At 40.3% G+C, this 19,947-nt stretch overlaps 1 protein-coding gene across 3 annotated transcripts in view; it reads left to right on the top strand.

The window, feature by feature from the left end:
• The window catches only part of M6 (neuronal membrane glycoprotein M6), a 122,195-nt gene that overhangs the window by 32,750 nt on the left and 69,498 nt on the right, over positions 1-19,947 (top strand). Inside the window, exon 1 of one of the 3 annotated variants that reach the window (XM_083134013.1) lies at positions 5,045-5,361. The exons of 1 other annotated variant lie outside the window; for it this stretch is intronic. In XM_083134013.1, the coding sequence (XP_082990139.1) occupies positions 5,241-5,361 (121 nt within the window). In that variant the 5' untranslated portion in view covers positions 5,045-5,240. Of the gene's footprint in view, positions 1-5,044; positions 5,362-13,086; positions 13,176-19,947 lie in introns of those variants that run through there. One more of the 3 variants, XM_083134014.1, reaches the window with a different exon arrangement.

Here is a 19,947-nt window from a genome sequence, read left to right as displayed (position 1 = left end):
TGGCTGAATCTACTGTTCAGCGCGCGGTTTTACCCGAATGTTATTTTGGACTTCGTCCGAAGGGAAATTTTCTTCAAAGACAAGCAAGTTGTTTTGAATGCATAATCCTCCTTGCGGCAACAAGATCAAAGTAAAACAGGGCGTGAGGTGATTTGCCGTCAATGTGCGCACGAATTGTATCACGGGTGTTGAATGATTTGCTGTTTGAGTTTAGCAAGAGGAAACGATTGTTTGTTTTTTGACGACAAAAGAATCTCCGCGGTATTAAAAGATATCGCAGTGAGAAGAAACATGTTTATTATTTGGACGAGACGTCCTTCAACTCGGTGGGTGGGGGAAGGGGGAATAAAACATGGAAGGATACCAGCATGCAAAACCACGCCAGGGCTGAAGAAACCAACGATGAGGGGAAGGGGGAGGCTTATTGTTTCACCCACTGGCGGCAATGAAAGCTTTGTTGAAGGTGCATATTTACTGTTCCGCGCAAAGAAAGGGAAGGGTGATTATCCGCAAGAAATGGACAGACCAAGATTTGAATCCTGGTTTATTGAAGTGATTCATAAATTGAAACCAGAGTAATAGCGACAGACAATGCACCTGATTGTATATATCACCAATAACAAATGATGCTTTTTTGGTGGTATAACTTGAATTGCGTGTGTCTTACAGGAACGGATGTATTGCGGACGAAGCAACCACGTTTTTCATAAATGTATTTCTTTCTAAACCAAAAAAAAAAAAAAATTGTCATTAAATTCAAGAGGGCCTATCGTTGTTTACTTTTATCTTTGTTCATTTTTATTTTTGCGTGCTCGAAATATACACACACGCTCTCATGTTTCGAAGATATTTCGCATTTATATTAAGTAATGACACATTTATTAAATAATCTATGCGCAGAAAGTACTTTTAAAATTTTATGTTTCAGGAGACAAAGAGAAGCAAAAATACATTCCACTTGACATGCATGCGGGTTTTGATGTGTTGTGCGGTTGGCAATACTGTGGATTTTCTCAGTGTCTGCGATGTAAGCAGTTCGGCGGTTGAGGAAAGACTGGCACGGAAGATTCTGAGCTCAGTTCTCGCGCGGATTGATACATAAAACCTGCTGCAAGGTTGACTTGACGAGCAGCTTAAGCTGCTCGTCAAGTCAACCTTGCAGCAGGTTTTCGCATATGTAGTTCCAAACGTGCGCGCAAGAACATAGTTCCACTGAGACGGGTTCTATTCCGACACAACTGCATACTTGCAAGAAAACAGTTATTTAATTTGTAATATACAGACAAAATAGTACATCCATTAGCAGGTATGGACTTAATTGGTTGCAATCACTGTGCAAACGAACTTAGAACCGTAGATTCGCCAACTGCAATGTGTAGTGCGTTGAAGAGACACTGAAACTTTAGAGCGAGTCGAGCGAGACTGAATGCGTTGCAGAACGCGTGCAATCGGCGATACCAGTGTTGCACATCCCACTCTTTTAACCCTATGTTTATTGTAGAGCGGCGAGAATGGCTGAATCTACTGTTCAGCGCGCGGTTTTACCCTAATGTTATTTTGGACTTCGTCCGAAGGGAAATTTTCTTCAAAGACAAGCAAGTTGTTTTGAATGCATAATCCTCCTTGCGGCAACAAGATCAAAGTAAAACAGGGCGTGAGGTGATTTGCCGTCAATGTGCGCACGAATTGTATCACGGGTGTTGAATGATTTGCTGTTTGAGTTTAGCAAGAGGAAACGATTGTTTGTTTTTTGACGACAAAAGAATCTCCGCGGTATTAAAAGATATCGCAGTGAGAAGAAACATGTTTATTATTTGGACGAGACGTCCTTCAACTCGGTGGGTGGGGGAAGGGGGAATAAAACATGGAAGGATACCAGCATGCAAAACCACGCCAGGGCTGAAGAAACCAACGATGAGGGGAAGGGGGAGGCTTATTGTTTCACCCACTGGCGGCAATGAAAGCTTTGTTGAAGGTGCATATTTACTGTTCCGCGCAAAGAAAGGGAAGGGTGATTATCCGCAAGAAATGGACAGACCAAGATTTGAATCCTGGTTTAGTGAAGTGATTCATAAATTGAAACCAGAGTAATAGCGACAGACAATGCACCTGATTGTATATATCACCAATAACAAATCATGTTTTTTTGGTGGTATAACTTGAATTGCGTGTGTCTTACAGGAACGGATGTATTGCGGACGAAGCAACCACGTTTTTCATAAATGTATTTCTTTCTAAACCAAAAAAAAAAAATTGTCATTAAATTCAAGAGGGCCTATCGTTGTTTACTTTTATCTTTGTTCATTTTTATTTTTGCGTGCTCGAAATATACACACACGCTCTCATGTTTCGAAGATATTTCGCATTTATATTAAGTAATGACACATTTATTAAATAATCTATGCGCAGAAAGTACTTTTAAAATTTTATGTTTCAGGAGACAAAGAGAAGCAAAAATACATTCCACTTGACATGCATGCGGGTTTTGATGTGTTGTGCGGTTGGCAATACTGTGGATTTTCTCAGTGTCTGCGATGTAAGCAGCTCGGCGGTTGAGGAAAGACTGGCACGGAAGATTCTGAGCTCAGTTCTCGCGCGGATTGATACATAAAACCTGCTGCAAGGTTGACTTGACGAGCAGCTTAGGTAGGATTGTGCGAGGGGGACTGGCAGTCGGGAGATAGGCCAAGGCCCTTCCAAGGCTGTAGAGTCACGGGTTATTTTTTGTTATTCTTCCAACCTCCGTCCTTCTTAAGACAAAAATAAGAATTTTCAATACAAATGTAGCCAGCCCCCGTGACGAAGTGATTATCACATCGCGCTAATACGCCAGAGGTCCCGGGTTCGAATCCCGGCACGGGCATGGATGTTTGTGAGTGTCCATTCATCATATCATCTCTCATCCCCATCTTCGCAAATTAGCCAAAAGTGGCACAAAATGCGAAGTAAAATAAGGCATATCAATCAATCAATACAAATGAAAAATCAGTTTTACTGTATGCTTGCGAAACATGGAAAACCACACAAGCAAACACAAAATGGATACAAACCTTTATTAATCGCGTTCTCAGGCGTATCCTCAACATAAAATGGCCACAAATAATATCAAATGAAGAACTATGGAGATAAACTAAACAACAGCCAATTGCAACCCAATGAAGAAGAAAATAGAGTTGATTATGACACACCATACGAAAACCAACGGGAGGAATAGAGTAAGCAGCCTTATACTGGAACCCATAAGGAGCCCGAAAAATAGGACGTCCGAAGAAAACATGGAAGAGAACAATAAAAGAAGAAGCAGCCGAGAATGGGGGGGGGGGACATGGAGACAGGTCAACAGGGTGGCGACAGACCTGGAAAACAGGGAAAAGTCAGGGAATTTTGTCTTGATTGAATTTTTTTTTTATGCGATGGAACGAATGTTCCAGGCGTTTGCTTTGAAAGAAGTTATGAAGCGCTGCATGGAAACAGATCTTGTTGCTAGTGTTGCCCACGAGACGAGACGAGACTTTGGCCCGTCTCGTCTCGTGGAAATGCTGTCTCGTCTCGAAAATATTCGTTTGTCTCTGGACACATGATCAATCTCGTCTCGTCTCGAATTTTTAAAAGCCTGTCCCGTCTCTTCCCGTGGGCAACACTACTTGTTGCTAAATCTCGGCCTCGACTTTTAGGCCCCTTTTATGCACAACACAATCATGGTGCCAGAAACCAGTGATGGCAGGAGAAGAGGATGGGATTTCCGGAGGGGCAGTTTATCATTTGTTCTTGTCTGCATGTGAGTAGTAGAGGGACAGAACTGTCAACAGATGGAGTGGATTAGGTGGGGGGGGGGCACCGTCCGATAGTTGTAGTACGGCATTTTGTCGGACATTCTAAAGGAACATTGAAACAAATAAGGGCGCTATGCAACCCTGTAATTTGTAGAATGTCGTAGTACAGCATGAACATTTTAGGCTCCATTGATGCATACGCTTTTTGTCGGATATCGTAGTCCGATTAATGTTGAACTTCCACAAAATGTCTCACTACAACGTGCAGCAAAAATCGCATGCATGGCAGTCTTGTGGAATTGATTTTTGTTGAATGTCTTCGGAGTGCAACATCTAACAAAAATCTCATGCATAAACAGAGCCTTTGTATATCCGAGTTTGTCTGGTGTGGTAGCACATTTAATGCGCCCCCCCTGTGGTTGCGCCACTGTCTTTCACAACCCAACTCCAAGTCTCTCCTTTCTACAGCGGTCTCTTTTCTATAGGCTTCTTCGCTCATATAATAACTTGCCTGCAAATGTTGACATCTTGCCAGAGCAGTTTCCGACAATTCTTAACAATGTATGTGTAACTTGTTTTTCCTGTGCCATCTTGCACTCTATTGTTTTATTGTTATTTTCCTGCTGTTACTACTTAAAATGGCCAGTCAGTATTGTATCCGAAATTGCCGACCTCTGTGGCTGGCACAGCGCGCCTGCGACGTCAAGGGTCCTGGGTTCGAATCCCAGCCAGCGCATGGGTAAGTAGCCCTTCATCGATTTCATCACTCAACCTTATCTTCGCGGAAGGCCAAAAGTGGCAGAAAAGCGAAATAAAATAAAAACCAAATCAATCAATGTATCTGAAACCAATAAATAATCTCATGTCCGTTTGGGGATCGATCTAGTACCCTGCTCTTCTTTGTTGCAACAGAAGCGCATGACCAGATCACTGCTAGCTGAAAGAAGCGAGTACATTTGAAGGAACAGCCACGATTTTACTAAGCAACAGCGTGCGTGCATCTCCGTTACGAGGGGGACACCGCAATGGCCCCAGGAGTCTTGCGTTCTTCCATGCACGAAAACGCTAAACTTCCGGCAAAAGGCCCGTCTGGTAAGAATTTCCACAGTGCTCGGGTGCTAAGGGCAAGTCGTGGCGCCACGGTCGTGCGCTGTGGATGTCATCCCCCCCTCCCCCTAATACTTTTTTTTTTTGTACAAACATGAAACATATAATTGCCGCGCAAGGAGCTTCGGTTCCGAGGCGGGAAGTACGGTCTAGTAAAGCGGCGAGAACGAGTTGTAATTTCGAGGCCGAGAGTTTTCGCGAACGCACGCACTTTCTCGCGCTGAGACGTTGATTAGTCATGTACATACGTTAAGAGCCGAGGAAGGTGACGACTTGCAGCGTTGCGTCAACGGCGCAGGTTATCTTATCATGAGCGACGCCATTGTGCCGTGAACACGGTCGGTGTGGAATGCCACCAGGATGACACGGATGCGAGAGGAGTACAACGAGAATTTGCAGCCGCTGAGGCACAGACCCTCGCAGGACAGCATCGGATCATGCTCCTTGCACTCGGCGAGGCTGCAAAGGTTCCACAGATCCGGTGAGTGTTTCTTGGCGTTTCACTCTCTCTCTCTCTCTCTCTCTCTCTCTCTCTCTGTGCCTCGCGGCCTTGGTTTCCTCGAAGCCGTCTTGTTCAGACGCAATTCCGCGCGAGTTTAGTTCCCACGGTTCTTCTCAGACCGGCAGGCACGTATGTACATGTATTTCGGGGGAGGCGGTCCGAATCAACTGTCTCGGAAATAATAAGAATAGTAATATGTTTATAATTAATACGTTAATATAATTTATATGTCTATTCAAAGTCTGCCAAGCCGACCCCATCGCGCTAATTCCGACCTGGGCATGGATGTTTGTGAGTGTCCATTCATCATATCATCCCTCATCCCCATCTCGCAAATTACCCAAAAGTCGCACAAAAAGCGAAGTAAAATGAAGCAAATCAATCAACCAGGTGTTCGGGTTCGAATCCCGGCATGGGTGTTCTTTGTGAATATCCCTTCATCCAAATCATCACCACTCATCCTCATCCTCGTGATTAGCCAAAAGTGGCAGAAAAGCGAAGTAAAGTAAACCGCTACTTTAGTATTATACGGACTACCTCCAAATCGTATTCCGCCAAGTACGATTCCCACTTATCCAACCTAACCAAACCGAATGACTCATGTTTGCGAGGGGAATATAATTTAACAAATGAGGTAGTCCGTATAATACTAAAGTATCAGTAAACCAAATCAACCAATCGTTCATATTATGTAAATTAATTAATATTGTTATTGATATTATTATTATTACCTGAATAGGTAAAAAGACGGTATAAGAATAGAGATCCAGCAGCACGTATTCATTATCTATCCTATGCGTACTTATGATCGCTAAAATTTGTATAAAAGCAACTGTCCTGCTAAGGAAATTGTCAAAAAAGGTGAAACATTATTGTTATTCCCAGTTGATGAAAAGTAATGTTCCTGATTTATATTGTATAGTGTGCATATATCTTTGATACTCTCATTCAAAGCCGCATGATCCCATTTCTAATCCTTGCATTCGACGGAAACATATAAACCTTGTACAGTGTCTCTCAAAAGTTTTATGACAACGACATTTTAAACTAGGCAACCCAATTTACGCAAGGCGTTGCTGGGTTGCGTGTAGAGTTAGGCTCAATTTCAGGGTTGCCACGTGCAGAATAGATATTTATGAAATACGCGAAAGAAATAAAAAAGTATTATTGTATAAAAATATCACTATTATATCGCACATGACAAAATTATTTCTGAAAGAAAAAAATTGGTTTTCTAGCATTTCATCGTTGGTGAGTACAGAAAGGAAAAGAGGTGAGTGGAAACGAATGGTGACAAAGGAGAGGAGAAAGAGGAGAGATGAGGAAAATGGAGCAAAGAAGAGAAAAGAGGAGGAAAGCGAGAGGAGAAGAGAAAAGAGGAGGGGAGAAGACGAGAAGAGGGGAGTGGAGAGTAGAATAAAAGAGAGTCAAAGAGAAGAATGAAAAGAAGAGGAGAAGAGTGCAATGGAGTCGGAAATCGAAGAGAGGAGAGGAGATTAGAGGAGTGGAGAAGAGTGGGACGGAGAAAAGATGCGAGAAAACTAGGGAAGACGATATGAGATAAAAGCAGACGAGAAGGAGGTGAAAGAAGAAGGAGGACGAGAAGAGAAGAGACTGGAGACGAGAGGAGAGAAGAGGTAGTTGCAGAAAATATCGTCTCGGCGTCAAGAATTGATGCATTGATCAAATTATCGACATGAAACAATCAATAACATTTTGAAATATATTAGAGAATGTATTATTTCGGTGCGAAATGCCTTTTGGCTGAGTACAGAGCAAGTAAAAAATCTTCCACTTAAGGTCTTTGATATTACCTGCGATTATATCATTAAAAACATGAATGTAATTTTAATATTTATTCAATTTTTCTCCACTTCTAAGTTCGTTGAAATGGAGATTTTGTAATTTAATATTTTCCCTCCCCCCATCGTTAATTCCAAACTGCATCATTCCGTTTCACACGGCGTGGACAATGAACACAATGGGATATGTCTAAAACTTACGAAAACTTTCTGCCATCCGGAGGGGTTTGAACCTACGACCATCAGGTTGACAATCCTTAACGTTAACCACTACTCTACAAGCTTTCGCTCCTGAAAGCAGGTAGAAGGAGCTGCCCAATGTGAAATATAGATTCAACTCTCCTCCTATATGTAATGTGCAAAGAATACTTGTTTGTAACAAAGCAAACGAAGGCACGCGTAGAATGAATCGGCGAAAACATTTAAAGGAGAATTGCACGTGATGAAAACTTTTCAGTCAATATTTGTGGAGGTGTCTTTGTATTGAACTCGAGTGGGAAAATGGGTAAAATTAGTGTGTCCTGAATTGCCACAAATATAAATTGTTATTTCATTAATATTTGTCAGTGTCTTTGAAGCAGTACACAATTATCGTTAGAGTATCATAATTCACGATCTTATACATGAAAATATCCCTTTGAACGTGTGTCAGTTCATTTTTCTTATATATATATGAATTCCAGATGCAAAACAATGTAACGACTTTACTCTATTACAAATAATGTCACCATGCTCTTCATTAATAACAAAAATAATTAAAAATGAGAACACCTTGTAAGGAGAATCGAACCTGGAACCACTAGCAGTCCAATCGAGAACTCGAAACACTACACCACGCCCTTTCCGTCTGTTGTAATAATGATTTTTAAGTATTAAGTGCCTCCAATATTGTAACTGTCGTTGGGTATACATGTAGTTGAACTGTTACATTAGTTTTGAATTCGTTTCTTGTAGTAGGCTATATGAGCTGTCTTCGAGAAATAATTTTCGAATGAACAAGAACAACGAGAATATTGGTAGTTGTGAAAATGCGAGTTATTTCTTCCAACTTATTATTGTGATTAAACATTATTATTGGAAAATATCTAGAGGCTTAAGCATTGCAGGACGATGTTCTTTTCCTGTGATACTGCAACAGAGGAAATGCTTATTTACTGACATAGTCTCGTGTCCAAAACGGTCTGCATCTACATTTCACATTGGTCAGCTTTTTCTACCTCTTCACTAACACTGTCAAATGTGATGTGATTTTATGAATACAATTTTCCGCCTTATTACATATAACGTTTCGTACATTTGGCAGTTTGCAAGTGGTGTAATTATTTCGTGTTACCTTACGCAACAGCAAATACTATCATCAGACTGTTCTGGACACGAGACTGCGTCAGTAAACAAATATACTACAAGAAACGAATTTAAAACTAAAGTAACAGTTCAACTACATGTATACCCAACGACAGTTACAATATTGGAGGCACTTAATACTTAAAAATCGTTATTACAACAGAAGGAAAGGGCGTGGTGTAGTGTTTAGAGTTCTCGATTGGACTGCTAGTTGTTCCAGCTTCGATTCTCCTTACAAGGTGTTCTCATTTTTAATTATTTTTTTTATTAATGAAGAGCATGGTGACATTATTTGTAATAGCAGAGTAAAGTCGTTACATTGTTTTGCATCTGGAATTTATATATATAAGAAAAATGAATTGACACACGTTCAAAGGGATATTTTCATGTATAAGATCGTGAATTATGATACTCTAACGATAATTGTGTACTGCTTCAAAGACACTGACAAATATTAATGAAATAACAATTTATATTTGTGGCAATTCAGGACACACTAATTTTACCCATTTTCCCACTCGAGTTCAATGCAAAGACACCTCCACAAATATTGACTGAAAAGTTTTCATCACGTGCAATTCTCCATTAAATGTTTTCGCCGATTCATTCTACGCGTGCCTTCGTTTGCTTTGTTACAAACAAGTATTCTTTGCACATTACATATAGGAGGAGAGTTGAATCTATATTTCACATTGGGCAGCTCCTTCTACCTGCTTTCAGGAGCGAAAGCTTGTAGAGTAGTGGTTAACGTTAAGGATTGTCAACCTGATGGTCGTAGGTTCAAACCCCTCCGATGGCAGAAAATTTTCGTAAGTTTTATACATATCCCATTGTGTTCATTGTCCACGCCGTGTGAAACGGAATGATGCAGTTTGGAATTAACGATGGGGGGAGGGAAAATATTAAATTACAAAATCTCCATTTCAACGAACTTAGAAGTGGAGAAAAATTGAATAAATATTAAAATTACATTCATGTTTTTAGTGATATAATCGCAGGTAATATCAAAGATCTTACGTGGAAGATTTTTTACTTGCTCTGTACTCAGCCAAAAGGCATTTCGCACCGAAATAATACATTCTCTAATATATTTCAAAATGTTATTGATTGTTTCATGTCGATAATTTGATCAATGCATCAATTCTTGACGCCGAGACGATATTTTCTGCAACTACCTCTTCTCTCCTCTCGTCTCCAGTCTCTTCTCTTCTCATCCTCCTTCTTCTTTCACCTCCTTCTCGTCTGCTTTTATCTCATATCGTCTTCCCTACTTTTCTCGCATCTTTTCTCCGTCCCACTCTTCTCCACTCCTCTCTTCGATTTCCGACTCCACTGCACTATTCTCCTCTTCTTTTCATTCTTCCCTGTTTCTCTCTTTTACTCTACTCTCCACTCCCCTCTTCTCGTCTCCTCCTCTTCTCCCATCTCGTTTTCCTCCTCGTATCTCCTCTTTCTCAATTTTCCTCATCTCTCTTCGAGTCTTTTTCAATTCTCCTCATTACATCTCCTATCCACTTCTGTCCTCTATTGTCTTCCCTCCTTTACTTTTCCTCTTTTCCTTTCTCTTTTCTCCTCCTCTCTTTTGTCCCCTTCCGTTGGCTCTCTCCTCTTTTCTTTGTGTAGACTCATCAGCAATGAAGTACTAGAAAATCGATTTTTTTCTTTCAGAACGTATTTTTCATTTACAACAAATATAATACTGATAATTTTTTCTAGTTTGATACAATAATACTCGTACTTAGATTTCTTTCTTTCGCGTATTTCATATATTATGTGCATGTGGCAACCCTGAAATTGAGCCTAACTCTACACGCAACCAACCAACGCCTTGTGTAAATTGGTTTGCCTAGTTTAAAATGTCGTTGTCCTAAAACTTTTGAGAGACATTGTACCTTTTGTACAGGGTCAACGAAGTTAGAATTAAGGTGTGTTTTATACAGCGTATATTGATACACGTGTAGGTTGAATTGTATCTTTTGCAAATTGCTGTGTACAGGAACAAAGTGCCGGAGTACTAATTGAGGTGAGTGTACATGAAATGCCAAACTAGTATATTGTAATTATTTAATTTTAGTAGTTGGTAATTCCTTCGTACGTCCTTGCAGATTGGGTAACTTTATCGCTGCTCCCTTGTTTTTTTAAATCGCTTCTGCAACTTTCGGTATGGGTTTGCCTCGCAATTATCTTTGCATTATTATTGGAGTCCAGATACTTATGCACTAATAATTTCAAAAGGCTTACAATAGGTATCAACTTTTAATAGTACTGTGAACAATGAAAAAACGAAATTCGGAATTGCTATTTCTATAGCACTGACGTCCGTAATTTTGCAATGTATAGGATCAACATTGCTTTATTTCCGCCTAAACAAGTACAGTGTTATTTATATATTATTTTTTGGTTTTCAAAACGTATATTTAGGAAAGATCTGTCCTAACTTTTAAAATCAGTCCTAGCTGGGATGAGTTTAGGATTGATTGATTTGGTTTATTTTACTTCACCTTTCTACCACTTTTGGCTAATCGCGAAGATGAAAATGATTGATGATGTGAAGGAAGTAATGAAGAGCACATTCAACTTATTAGGAATAATCTTATGTTTGTTTATTTCTTTCCTTCTGTGCGTGTGAGGAAGCCCTGGGCATATCAATTATAGTATCTTTTACACGTACTCATGGTAATGATTAATTTAATTTATTTGAACTTCGTAGCGCGATGTGCTAACCACTCTGCCACAAAGGGCGGCAGGGTGTACTACGTGAAAGATAGGTTGACATTTGGGTGTCTTCTGGATGCTTGTACAGTGCAGTAGGTGGGGGGATGCTAATGCAAATTATCGATGTTTTATATAAATGTTCTTGGGATCCCTCTGTGCCCCATAGTTAAAATACATTCAAAGAAAACAGGGATTCAGAATAGAACCCCCCTCCCCTCCCTCTCCAAGAGCATTTTCAAAATGGAACTTCCTCAACTGTCCTCTGTGATTGAGTTATTTTTTCCGGGAACACTGTTTGGGCGTGTCAAGGTTAATCACATCATTCTTGAAGCAAATGCGCGTGCACGCTGAATTAAGAAAGAATTATCAAATGTGCTCGAAATATGCATATGCAAGAAGCGCCTGAGGAACTGTTTCATAATACTTGTGAATTAGCTACAGTGGTTAACGAAAGTGCGCTGGGTGTTTGCGTTGATTCGATCAGCTCGTGTGAAGAGTTGAGACAATTTCATTTTTGAATCCTAATGTCGCTGATGGCAAAACAAATGTGGCAAGTGATTAAGGGGTAAACAGGACCTCGACTTTTTTTCCCAAGCACAATGCAGGCAAATCTGGGAGTTGACCAGGCCTTTCCGTCGTACCATGCTCTCCTCACTGTGACTTTTATTATTCCAACCTCTTTTTTTTTTGCTCCTACTTTTAGTGCATCGTTTATTATTATTATTATTATTAGAGGAAAGTACACTGTTGTGGAGATACGCATGATTGAGATGGGGCTACTGAACTTTTTTTCTTTTTCCCGGACATGCCCTACTTTTTATTCTTATGCTCGCCGTCCGAGAGAAATGAAAGTTGATTTCTTTTATTTTACTTCGCTTTTCTGCTACTTTTAGCTAATCATGAAGATGAGGATCAATGGTTATAAGGTGATGTGGTGAAGGGACAATCGCAAACATACATGGACGATACAACACAAGCCCCACAGAGGATTATACTGGCTTTGAGTCCAGACGCCAGAGCGTATCTAGTCTGCAACATTCAGTCCAGGGTGCACTACGTGGAAGGGAGGTTGACATTTGAATGTCTTCGGAAAGGATCATCCCTTACACCCTAGGAATTTGATAGAAATCCATTGTGGGTACGAAGTAATTTGCATTAAGAAAACACGGATTTCAGTGAGCAAACAGAAAATCAGATATTTACATAAAATTGTGTCCTTAGACAACGGTCGTTACCAAGGTCATTGTGGGGTAGGAGAGTCCATTCCGTTCTGGCACTGTGTTGGAGATTTGTCGAAAGTGACAAATTTCATTCCTGACATTGCAAAAAGAATCGCCTCAGGATGAAATGGCTTGTCGAATGCGAGATTTTCTCAGTATCTAAACCATACAGTAAACTCCCAGTGAACCACCCCTGACGAAAAGGTCGCTAATCCGCCACTGGACCTACGGGACCGTTTAATTTAATTGGTGTTTCGCGCAAGACTTGTTAACATTATGTCACACTTTGTGCTTTTTCTGGAAGTCTGCTGAGGAAGTTGGGCGTTCAGGCGATGGTTCTCCTCCTCCTCAGAAGGGGGCGCGAGCACTGCTTGTTGACTGCTGGAGAAGAAAGCTGCGTCCACGGCAAGTACCAGAGGAATCATGGCGTTAGGAACCACGGGATTTTCCGCATTGCTCCCTTGTAAAGGCTTATCGTACCGTGAAGAACAGAGATTTCTCGTGCGGCTTCGCCTCTTGTTTTGCACCTTCCATGCTCCGAAGCGCGCTCTTTTTTGCCAGTCCGGCGTTTGGTAGACGCGAGAAGTGTTCGTGTCGGTGTATCCAGTGTGCGGGTGGATGATGGCGGTAGGACGTTCGACAGTCATACTTTGGAATACTTTTCCGCAGTGATATTTTCCAGGAAGGATGCCGTACGAATCGGAACTTACACGTAAGAAAATACGCTTACAGTGCCCATTATTGTGTTTATACCAGGGATGAGTCGATGCCGATGTATCGGTTGGAATTTATTTCCCTATACCTGCCGATACTTTTCCGGTATTTTGGTCTTTTACGGGGCCCGTAAAAATTTCACATGGTCTAATTATCCTGGAAATTATCCAAAGTTATTTTTACCACTTTCGTGTAACAGACTAGTTTTTGTGATTAAATAACATGTATTTTAACAATCTGGTGTCGTTCTTGTATTTTTCAAAGCAATACTTAATAAATTGCTTCATATACGAGGGTTATTTTTAAAGTAAGGCCCGTTTTGGAATGAAAACGAAGTAAGTAAATGTTTTTTTTAAAAAAACATTTATTTTCTGAATTTACATACACTTCTTTATTTTTCTACATAATTTCCTTGCCGGTTTAAACATTTATCGTAACGTACTACGAGTTTTTGGATACCCTCCTCATAGAACTCTGCCGCCTGTGATGATAGCCAGTTATTCACGGTCGTTTTCACTTCACTTCACTTCTTCTTCATCAGTGTCTAAACGTTTGCCGCCCAGGAAGGTCTTCAGATGGCGGAAGAGATGGTAGTCGCTAGGTGCAAGGTCTGGACTGTATGGCGGGTGGTCAACACATCATCGCCGGTCAAAGTGAAAGCAGAACAGACACTTTCAAAGCGCAAGACTGTGTTTTGTTAGTGGCCTTTTTGCCTCAAGGAATAACAATTCACTCAGCTTCCTACCGTGAGACCCTAAGAAAACTTCGTCGAGCAATCCAGAACAAACTGCGTGAAATGCTGTCAGCCGGTGTCGTACTGATTCATGACAATGCAAGGCCACGTGCTGCGGCTCAAACTCAAGATCTGATAGAATCTTTTGGCTGGGAGGTATTCGATCATCTGCCATACAGTCCAGACCTTGCACCTAGCGACTACCACCTCTTCCGCCATCTGAAGACCTTCCTGGGCGGCAAGCGTTTAGACATTGATGAAGAAGTGAAAACGACCGTGAATAACTGGCTACCATCACAGGCAACAGAGTTCTATGAGGAGGGTATCCAAAAACTCGTAGTTCGTTACGATAAATATTTCAACCGGCAAGGAAATTATGTAGAAAAATATAGAAGTGTATGTAAATTCAGAAAATAAATGTTTTTTTTTTAATAAAAACATTTGCTTGCTTCGTTTTTATTGCAAAACGGACCTTACTTAAAAAATAACCCTCTTAATTTAAGTAGAATACTTACAAACTAATATTAATCAATATTTTGAACAACTTAATTATTAAGAGTTTTCAGGCTTCGGTATCGGTGGGTGGGAATAGCTTGGAGTATCAGCATCGGTGTTCGAAATGGAATTGGCTCAGTTCGTGTTTATACTCGTGTGAAATTCAAGTAATTATAAAGATGTAAACGTCGTGTTTCCAGTAGCCATTTTAAGGTTAGGTCCCTTATGAGTGCAAGGAGTCCCATCGCCGCTCTTTTCTTGCTTCCTGCTAGTATTTCGTTCCTTGCAGCAGTTGTCATGGTATTGAGTCAACACTAGACGATCGCTATGTACACCATGAAATCGCAAATTTGTCATCTAAACCATATTTTCTGACCAGATCACTTTCTGCAACAGCCTCAATACCTAAATGGAGCTGTGTCCCTTGCAATATCACTCCCGTTAAGAATTTTTAATTGAATGTACATAGACAAGCTTTTCTCTTTGCGCTCACGTGGGACCTAATGATGCTCCTTGGCAAAAGGATGATTGGCATGGACGCGTGCACGAGTACGCTGATTTTGTCCCCAGAAAACGTAAGTTTGAAGCAGTTTTTTGATGCACCTAAGTTTGCACCTAAGTTTACACTGTCTGTGTATGAGTATTTTTTGAATTCATAGTAGGGGCATTCCACAAATTGTTGGCTTATTCCATGTAAATAACGAAATGAATCAATCTGAAAATTGTTAGTGTTTTAGTGCTTTAAGGTTTAAATGTTTGTGAACACATTTTCGTTAATGCTTTTAATTCATTCAGGCTATGTCATTATACTCAACTTGGTTTTCATTTGTTAGCAGACATCACAGACACCCCTGGCACCCCTAGGGGTGGGAAGGCGATGTCATGTAAAAATAATCGAAAACGACCGATATTAGTGTGGAATCCGTAGCTTTCGGGGTCGCTAAGGTGAATAGTGACACTCCCAATTCCGTTCAATTTATTTATTCCTGGAAGTGAAACTAAAAATGTTGTTTATAAGCAAGTTTTGAGTTAAATTAATATTATATTGAATTTGTAAAAGATTTCACTTTATACTTTGTATACTGTACTTATACTTTTAAATATCTGTAAATAAAATTAGTTACATTTTGCATTATAGTTAGAATTCATTATTTTCCTGTCTAATAGAAGATTGGGATAAATAAATACCCGGGCAACCCCGGGTAATCAGTTGGTTAATATATAAAGTGTGTTCTTCCAGAAGCCACGTGCCCACAATAGTTATAGCCTTCACTTCTCGGCCAACTGTTGCACTTGGGCTAAAATCAATTGCAGATTTGGATTTCTAGTGAAATTCTCATGTTATTTGGTGTGTCACACACACTACCCTTTTCTATTTTCAAACCCTCTATCAACATCTTAAGATGGCGGCCATGCCTCAGTTACAATGTGCCGACTTTCGTGGCGCAGTGGTTACCACAGCGCACTACGATGTTAGGGGTCCCGGGTTCGAATTCCAGCCTAGGCATGGGTGTTCTTTGTGAGCGTTCCTTCGTCAATTTCATCATATCACATTCTCATCGTCGCGATTAGCCAAAAGTGGAAGAAATGCGACGCTCAATAATAATAATAATAAAAATCAGTTACGATCCGTAAGGTTTTCTCCTTAACTTTGATGGTATCCCCAGATTATTCATAAGCACCTATATTCAAAAGTACAAGACTGTGTCAGGAAACTTTCAGCCTGAATAATTACAAATATGATTTTTTTTTAAAGGGTGTGTTTCTAAGCTGTATTTCTGACTCGAAAGTGCCATTTCAGTGATTTGTCATTGTATAGGTATGAGTATTTATAAATAGTGTATTACATAATTCTGGATTGAGTAGCTCGTGCATTGCTCAATACCCGGACACATTGCCCTCAGTCAGTCTCACCTGAAGGAAAATGTTATCTTGAAGCATAACCGCAGAATGCCAAAGAACCTAACAAACGGACGGACATTGCATTCACGGTAAATATGCAAAAGGAATCTTTTTTCCGTCGTTTCAAGCTCCTGAAGCAGAATGCTAAGGTCACAAATGACCTCACACGTCTCTGGCCTTTTCCTCCGAGATAGCCGGCCACTTGCAGTTTCATCACAAGAACCGTTAACGAGATTGCCTATCCGTGAAGCCATCACAAAGAAACAATCACAGACTGAAGTAAGTGGTTCCCGCACGAAGGAGGCAAAACTTTTCTTGGTTCCTGGTTTACGCCTCCGAGCGACAAGAGGATTTCCTCTGGAAATGGGAAGCTCGTCTTGTCCTGAGCAATTAGAACTTTTGTAATGTCACTTTGTGGCACCCTGTTTGAACTCGCTGGGATGTTTGTTCTCACCGTGATTACTCGTTTACGGTTGCGAGCAGAAGTAAATTGCAGTTGTCGGTAGGGCGTCGGACTGCCACGCGGGAGACCTGTGTTCGACTCGCGTGGTGGGTGATCTAAGGTCGGAATTTTTCTGACCTTGTCCCCGCATAAAGCGGCTTTGGGGCTCCTGGTGGATAAAGGCGGTCGGAGCTTTGTGCTGATCACATCAGCTTCAAAATGGCCGAGATCGAGAATGTGTGGCGCCCTTCTCCCACATCCCTTAAATATGACTTCATGGCATGGTGCTGTATTCACGGGGAACTTTACCTTACCTCTAATTACTTTACTTGGGTTATCTGAATACATTCAAAAGGGTGTCTGGTAAAAATGGCAAAGGAAAAAATGGCAAACGGAAAAATGGCAAAAGTGAGAATGGCGAAAGTAAAAATGCTGACAAGAAGAAAGGAAAAGCAAATGATAAATAATTGATATAAATAATTCACATGTAAATTGTAAAGAGTATTCATCAGGTTCTTAAGAATGCGATACCTGATACGTGTGAAATTAGTTTATGATAATTTATACACTATATTACCGAATAAGGTTACCAAACCTAATAAAATGTTCGTGGTACAGTTCGAAATCAATCTTACATGATTGCATGAATGTAACAAAGTATCAGAATACGATTACTACAGATTTATTCTTCTTCCTTTTTAGAATGCGAACGATGCATGTACCCACAAAGGAAAATGTCATAGGCACGTATTCTGAAACTTTCACCTGGTTTACAGCAACAATTCTTATTTATTGTACATGTCCAGTGGTTGTGTTTGGGTTCCAAAACTAGGGAATTATAAATAATTGTTATAAGCAAATCATATTTAAATTGGAAAGAAGAAAAACATTGATGCAGTATTTAACAAAGATATATTATATTCACCTTAGGTTTCGTCACTTTGCAATTCTGTATTTAACTAACAATATGTATCACCATTGATTTCGTCACTTTACATGCATTGCAACTTTAGGTTATGTGAAACTCCTCGTAAGAAATCCTCCAATGTTCTTTTGTTAGCACTGTAATCAATGCACAAATTTCGCAGTCTGTGTTGCATGTCGGTATATATTCTCCTGGTTTTCTTCTTTGGCAGTTGTCCTCTCTCAGCCTGCAGAATAACCGCTTTTTGTTTATATGAATTTGTTTTTAGAATTCCTCGACACTTGAATTTGTTCCTGTCAGCACACCTCCACCTTATAACATTCTTCAGATCAGACTGTTTTGTACATGCATATCCTAGGAAGAAGAGCTTCTCTCCACCTTTCTGCGATCTAACAATTTCCATTTCGAAGAAGTAAACAAGTTCGTCTCCCTGAGCGGAACGAGTGACACAAATTAGTGCTGGGGGTAGATAAGGGTTGGGGTGAAGTCATACTTTTATTAAACACGTGTGATTGGTCAGTAGGTGCGCCCAAGACGTAAACTTGTTTTCAGTCAAAATTAAAACACCTGCTATGCTACCCTCCAACTTTCATTTCACTTGCTTGAAATTATTCAAAAAGGTATTTCATTAACTTTTGATTTTATAGTAATTTTATAGGAGCCGCAAGTTCTACCAGATTAAAGAATGAAGAATTTAAACGGCATAATAATAATTTTTGGGAACATCAAATACAATTTTTCTATTGAAAGACAGTGTAACACATCAAAATTATATTATATTTAATTACAAATGATGCAACGCTAGACATAATTTCTCAATTTTCACATAAAATGAGAATATATTGCATTTCCCATTTCTATTCTTGCCATTTTTTCCTTTTGCCATTTCTTCCCTTTGCCATTTTCACTTTGCCATTTTTTCCGTTGCCATTTTTTCCTTTGCCATTTTTACCTAAATTCATTCAAAAGTAGTCAATTTATTTAAAACAACTATAATTCCTAAATTCAAAACTGAAACTGTCATTTTTTTACAAGAACAAAGCCTTATTTGTTGTAAATTGAGAACGACGGGTTTATTTTTCTCAGATTGGCAATGATGTGAATATTCACGTGTGTGTGAAGTGCAAAGAATATATACACATGGCTCACTTCAGTATTGCGTGCCAAAGTCGACAGGTTATTTTCTGAAAGAAAAGTAGAAGTAACTTCTCAGCTATTCAGAACACAATGAATTGGCGTTTCACAAGGATCTCCAGTACGATTGGTAGCCGAGCACGTAGGGTGGTTGAAGTTACGATCTCGTAACCGAATGTTCCGGGTTCAAATCCCGGCCGTTGTGTCCCTTCAGAAGTGCAAGGAAAACAACACAAAGTAGGGGGAAAAAAACGTTTATAGTACCATCACACAGAACTGGAGTATGAGAAACCAGCAAATGCCGTACGCACGACTAGCAAAAATGAATGAGTGAAATGAAAAAAAAAAAAAAAAAAAAAAACATTTAAATGAGGCACCTGGTGTCCTTTGATTTTTCTGGTACCAGAATCATACACGGTAGATTTCTCTTCAGCATTTTTATTTATGTTTTTATCTGCAGTTTCGTTTGTAATGCAAATGACATTTGATTGTCAGATGAATGAAAAATACACATGTTGCTTACAACCACCCACATGGGTTGCAGTCATAGTAATACGTACCGTTCCGCTTTCATTCGTGTCCGTTTCCTGTTGCGTAAGGATACCCGGATCTCGTCCGAGTCACACGTAACTGGTTCATTGGCTGCTTTGCGTGAGACACAGCATTTCCCAGTATTAGAGTGACAATCCTGTTTTTCTTTCTGGTGTACTGGTCCAGGTACAAGGGTCGTTAAGGTTGACCGGGACTTTTATTTCTGCAGAGGAAATAGGTAGCAGAAGAAACACCAAACTATGTCAGTTTCTCAAAGTATTCTCCGTGCGCGCCGAGGCACCGTTGCCATCGTTCTGGCAGCTCCCGAATTCCTTTGGCGTAGAAAGAACTTGGTTGTTGTCGTAGCCACTGGAGGACATCGCTCCGCAGTGTTTCGTCTGTCGTGAATTTCTTCCCTCCCAGATGATCTTTAAGGGGTTCAAACAAATGATAATCACTGGGGTCTGAATCCGGACTGTAGGAGGGATGGGGCAGAACTTCCCAGCGCATGTCGGCCAGAGTTGTTGTTGTCACATTGGCCGTGTGAGGGCGGGCATTGTCATGGAGAAGAATGACATTTCCAGACAACATCCCAGGTCTTTTCTTGC

Source organism: Lepisma saccharinum, chromosome 13 (assembly GCF_977018435.1).
Source record: "Lepisma saccharinum chromosome 13, izLepSacc3.1, whole genome shotgun sequence".
Classification (NCBI taxonomy): Eukaryota; Metazoa; Arthropoda; class Insecta; order Zygentoma; family Lepismatidae; genus Lepisma; species Lepisma saccharinum.
This window is presented reverse-complemented; position numbering and strand designations above follow the sequence as displayed.